This window comes from Dipodomys ordii, unplaced genomic scaffold, assembly GCF_000151885.1.
Source record: "Dipodomys ordii isolate 6190 unplaced genomic scaffold, Dord_2.0 Scaffold19, whole genome shotgun sequence".
Lineage (NCBI taxonomy): Eukaryota > Metazoa > Chordata > Mammalia > Rodentia > Heteromyidae > Dipodomys > Dipodomys ordii.
In genome coordinates, this window is record NW_012267235.1 from 11,776,916 (window position 1) to 11,782,188 (window position 5,273).

General features: G+C 43.6%; 1 protein-coding gene across 1 annotated transcript in view; it reads right to left on the bottom strand.

The window, feature by feature from the left end:
• Wrap53 (WD repeat containing, antisense to TP53) overlaps positions 1 to 5,273 on the bottom strand; it is a 22,148-nt gene that overhangs the window by 14,791 nt on the left and 2,084 nt on the right. Inside the window, exon 3 of the mRNA XM_013013481.1 lies at positions 4,910 to 5,021. Within this exon, the coding sequence (XP_012868935.1) occupies positions 4,910 to 5,021 (112 nt within the window). The remainder of the gene's footprint in view (positions 1 to 4,909; positions 5,022 to 5,273) is intronic.

The window sequence follows — 5,273 nt, forward strand, 5'->3', positions numbered from 1 at the left end:
AAAAAAAAAAAAGCTCATGTGCTGGGAATGTGGCTTAGTGGTAGAGTGCTTGTCTAGCATGCATGAAACCCTGGGTTCAATTCTTCAGTACCACATACACAGAAAAGGCCAGAGGTGGCACTGTGGCTCAAGTGGTAGAGTGCTAGCTTTGAGCAAACGAAGTTCAGGGACAGTGCCCATGCCCTGAGTTCAAGCCCCAGGACTGGCAAAAAAAAAGAAAAGAAAAGCAAGCAAGCAAGCAAGCCAGGGTACCAGTGGCTCACACCTGTAACCCTAGCTACTCAGGAGGCTGAGATCTGAGGATCGCAGTTCAAAGCCAACCCAGGCAGGAAAATCGTGAATCTTATCTCTAATAAACCACCAGAAAACTGGAAGTAGCACTATGGCTCAAGTGGTAGAGTGCTAGCTTTGAGCTAAAGAGCTGAGGGACAGCACCCAGGCCCAGAGTTCAAGCCCCATGACCGACAAAAAAAAGGAAGGAGGAAAGAAGGAAAGAAAGGAAGGAAGGAAGGAAGGAAAGAAAGGAAGAAAGGAGCCGGGCGCCGGTGGCTCACACCTGTAATCCTAGCTATTAGGAGGCTGAGATCTGAGGATCTCAATTCAAAGCCAGCCCAGGCAGGAAAGACTGTGAGACTCCTATCTCCAATAAACCACTAAAAAACTGGAAGTGGCGCTGTAGCTCAAATGGTAGAGTGCTAGCTTTGAGCTGAAGAGCTGAGGGGCAACTCCCAGGCCTAGAGTTCAAGCCCATGACCTACAAAAAAAAAAAAAGAAAGAAAGAAAGGAAGGAAGGAAAGAAAGAAAAGAAAGAAAAACTTGGCTAGAAATGTGGCTTAATGGTTGAATGTTGTCTAGCATGCATGAAGCCTTGGGTTTGATTCCTCAGTACCACATAAACAGAAAAGGCCGGAAGTGGCACTGTGGTTCAAATGGTAGAACCTTGAGCACAGAGAGGCTCAGGGACAGAGCCCAGGCCCTGAGTTCAAGCCTCCTGACCGGCAAAAAAAATAAGTTCATGTGTTGAAAACTTAGATTTCAAATTCATATATTGATGGTATTTAAAGATGGGCCTTTTAGAAGGCAAATAAAGGTAAGATTAGGTCATGAGGATGGGACTCTAAGGAGGAGTTACATGCTTCATAAGTAGAGGAAGAAAACTGGGTGCCAATGGCTCACACTTGTAATCTTAGCTCAGGAGGCTGAAATCTGATGATCATGGTTTGAAGCCAAGCAAGGTAGACTTGAGACTCTTATCTCCAACTAACAAGCAAGAAGCTAGAATTGAGCCTGGCCCTGGTGGTTCATGCCTGTAATCCTAGCTACTAAATAGGCTGAGATGAGGATCACAGTTCAAAGGCATCACGGACAGGAAAGTCTTTGAGACTCTTATCTCAAATACATTACTCAGAAAGAGCCAGAAGTGGTGGATCACTAGCCTTGACCCTGAGAAGCTTAGGGAAGAAGTGGTGGATCACTAGCCTTGACCCTGAGAAGCTTAGGGAAAACACAGAGGCCCTGAGTTCAAGCCCCAAGACCAGCAAATGAAACAAAAGCTGGAAGTAGAAGTGTGGCTCAGGTAGAAGAGCATCTGCCTTGAGCAAAAATGCTAAGCAAAAAGACAAGGCTCTGAGTTCAAACCCCAACACTACCTCACACATATACACACGTGCACACATGCACACGCACACACACACACACATGCACACGCACACAAAGGAAGAAAAGGCACCCAGGTTGGTGCACTCTTGCCATGTGAGGTCTTCTGTCAGATTAGGCCATATCTCAGTAAAGTACAGCCTTGTATTATTATATCTTGAACTTTCTAGCCTCTGGAACTGAGAAATAAATCCTTTATAAATTATCCAACCTCACATATTCTTTTAGGGGAACACAAAATAGACACACTAAGACAAGATCAATTCTACCCTTTGCTGGGGTATTTCTGACATCATAAAAACACCTATCAGCCGGGTGCTGGTGGCTCACACCTGTAATCCTAGCTACTCATGAGGCTGAGATCTGAGGATCATGGTTCAAAGCCAGCCAGGCAGGAAACTCCATGAGCCTCTTTTCTCCAATAAACCACCAGAAAACCAGAAGTGGTGCTGTGGCTCAAGTGGTAGAGTGCCAGGAACAGTGCCCAGGCCCAGAGTTCAAGCCCCACAACCGACCAAAAAAAAAAAAAAAATCTACCAACCCTTTGGCCCCAAACTTTCTCTGGTCACATTTCTTGAGTTACTTTCACAGCAGTGAATTCTCCACACTTTTTCTCCTACTCATTCTAATGGCTTCTGCCCCATTGTTCCTCTGAAAGTGCTCTTCTCCAGGTCACTAACCCTTTGGGTCATTCTGTAAGTCCCCCTTACTCCATCTCTTGTCAGCATCCACCTGTTACTTCTCTTGTACCCTAATCCCAGATGCTGGTGAACTCAAGGCTCTGAATGTACCTTCTTTTCCCCCATTTACACTCATTATTGAAGCCAATCTATTCTCAAAACATGCGATGTCATCTATATCTCTAACACTTTTCATGTTTATTTCCAACCCTAATCTTTCCTCTTAGCTTGACATTTCACATTTAACATCTTTAAAACCTCCTAACTTCTATGCCAATATCCTGTTCATGTTTCTTCCTGTGTATACTCTTCTCCCATCTATCCAGATGCAAACATCTGAACATCACTCTTGATTACTTCTGTCACTGTACTTCTACATGCAATGGATCTTCAAGTCTTATAAAATATACTTCAAATCCATCTACATTTCTCAGTCTCTCCCCAAATTACCTCATGCAACTCAACATTATCCTTCTTCTGGCCTGTGAATAATGCTTCCTAATATGCCTCACTGATTTCACTCTTGCTCGACAATCGATGCATTCCTCTTTCCCATGGCTTCTCAAACTCTTCCAAAATACTTTGCCACGGGATTCCACAGGATGTGGCTGCAAGTCACCTGTCCATCTTTCCCCATGTTCTTCCACACTGGTATTCTTGCTGTTCTGCAAATACAGTCGTCCCTCACTAGATTGTAGTTCACTTATTGAGGGTTCATTGTGTTGCCTGTTTGATTTTTTTTTAATATGTAAATAGTGACCTCTCACCTATTGCTGGACTTATATTTAAGAGGACCCTCCAAACCCACACAAGTGAAAACCCACGAAGTAGCAATAAGTAAACTACAATACACTGCTACTTCATGGATTTTTACCTATTGGGGGAAGTCTCTGGATCGTAACTCCCACAATAGGTGAGGGATCACTGTATACAAAGCTCTTTTTCCAGGGCTGGGAATGTGACCCAGTGGTTGACTGCTTGCCTAGCATCCATTAAGCCCTGGGTTCGATTCCTCAGTACCATATAAACAGAAAAGGCTAGAAGTGGTATTGTGGCTCAAGTGGTACAGCACTAGCCCTGAGCAAAAGAAGTGCAGGGACAGCACCCAGGTCTTTAGTTCAAGCCCCAGGAGTGGGGAAATAAAAACAAACAAACAAAAAAGCAAGCTCTTTTCCTAGATATGGAACTTTGCAATACCATTGCCTCTTACTGGAAGGCTATTCCCATGACTTTTCATGTGAATGATAATTATTACCCCTCATCAGCTCAAAGATCTCCTTTTCAGAGGGTCCCTCTCTGGCCACTATATTTAAAATGGAATCTTCTAGTTAGTCTCTTGCCACTGTTTATTTTCTATTTAATTTTTATTTACTTATTGAGAATACTGTTGTTTGGAACATGCTTGCTAGATTCTACCACTGGAGCTATGCCTCCAGCCATCCTTGTTGCTGTTTTGTTTTCTGGTTCTAGGGCTTGAAGTCAGTGCCTGCGCACTGTCCCTGAGCTTCTAAGGCTCAATGCTAGGGCTCTACTACTTGAGCCACAGCACCACTTACAGCTTTTTCTGAATATTATTCAACTTTTCTGCCTGAGCTGGCTTTGAACTGTGATCCTCAGATTTCAACCTCCTTAGTAGCTAGGATTACAGGTGTAAGGCACTGGCACTAACTTGCTGGGTTTTGTTGTTGTTTGGTGGTTGTTTTTTGTGTTTTTTTTTTAATTTTTTACCTTTTTATGGGAGGGTCATTCATTGGGCTTGATCTCAGGGCCTAAGTGCTGTCCATGAACTTTTTTTGCTCAAGACTAGAACTCTACTACTTTGAGACACTGTTCTACTTCTGGTTTGGGGTTGTTTTATTAGAAATAAGAGTCTCCAACTATACAGCTTGTGGGTAGGATGAGAGGGAAAAACTGGGAGATGGAAGGGAAGAGGAAATGTACTCTTTGTCCAAAAGGAAATGTATTCTTTGCCTGACTTATGTAATGGTAACCCTTCTGTTATTAATAAGGATTTAAGAAAAAAAAGAGACTCAGGGACCTTCCTGTCAAGTCTGGTTTCCAATCTGGCAATCCTCAGAGCTCAAGCCTTCTAAGTAGTCAGGATTACAGGCATAAGCCACCAGCACCTGGCCTTTGCTGTTTATTTTGAAGATGGAGTCTAGCAACCTTTCTGCCCAGGCTGATCTGAACTGAAATCCTCAGATCTCTGCTTCCTGAGTAGCTAGGATTATAGGCATAAGTCACAGGTGCCCAGCTTGTTCACTTCTTTATCATTCCAGCACCAACCATAGTAACCATCATGTTGGCAGTCACTCAATGAATACCTATAAACACTGTCATAGGAAACAACAGTTTGTTTCCTACAGAGAGCACATTTCTGACTAAATAGAAGGAATAGGCTTTTTTTTTTTTAAGTTCAGAATCCAGGGCAGGAAACATTACATGTAGAAATTCACAGCGAAGAAAAGTACTGTTGGCGAAGAGAAAACCTATGGACTATATTCTCTCCATCTACTCAAAGCACTTAAATGTACAATATGTGACAAAGGGACAGGGTTAGCTCCTACTCTTACCATTTCTGCATATTCCACCTGTTTCCCCTCATGGTACAGCTCTGGTGGTAGGTTGTAAATCCGCAGGATGTTATCAGCACTATTGGTCAAGATGCAGGAACCATCGGGGGCCCTAGAAAAACAGCAAAGAATTTGAAAATATACAGACCTATGACTTCCAAGTGTAGGCAAGGACTATCTTTGTGGTAGACATGATCCTAAATTCTTTTTTTTTTTTTTGGGGGGGGGGGGAGTCCGGTCATGGGGCCTGAACTCTGGGCATGGGAGCTAGCTCTGGGAGCTAGCGCTGTGGCTCATGTGGTAGAGCACTAGCCTTGAACTGAAAAGCTGAAGGACAGTGCCCAGGCCCAGAGTTCAAGCCCCA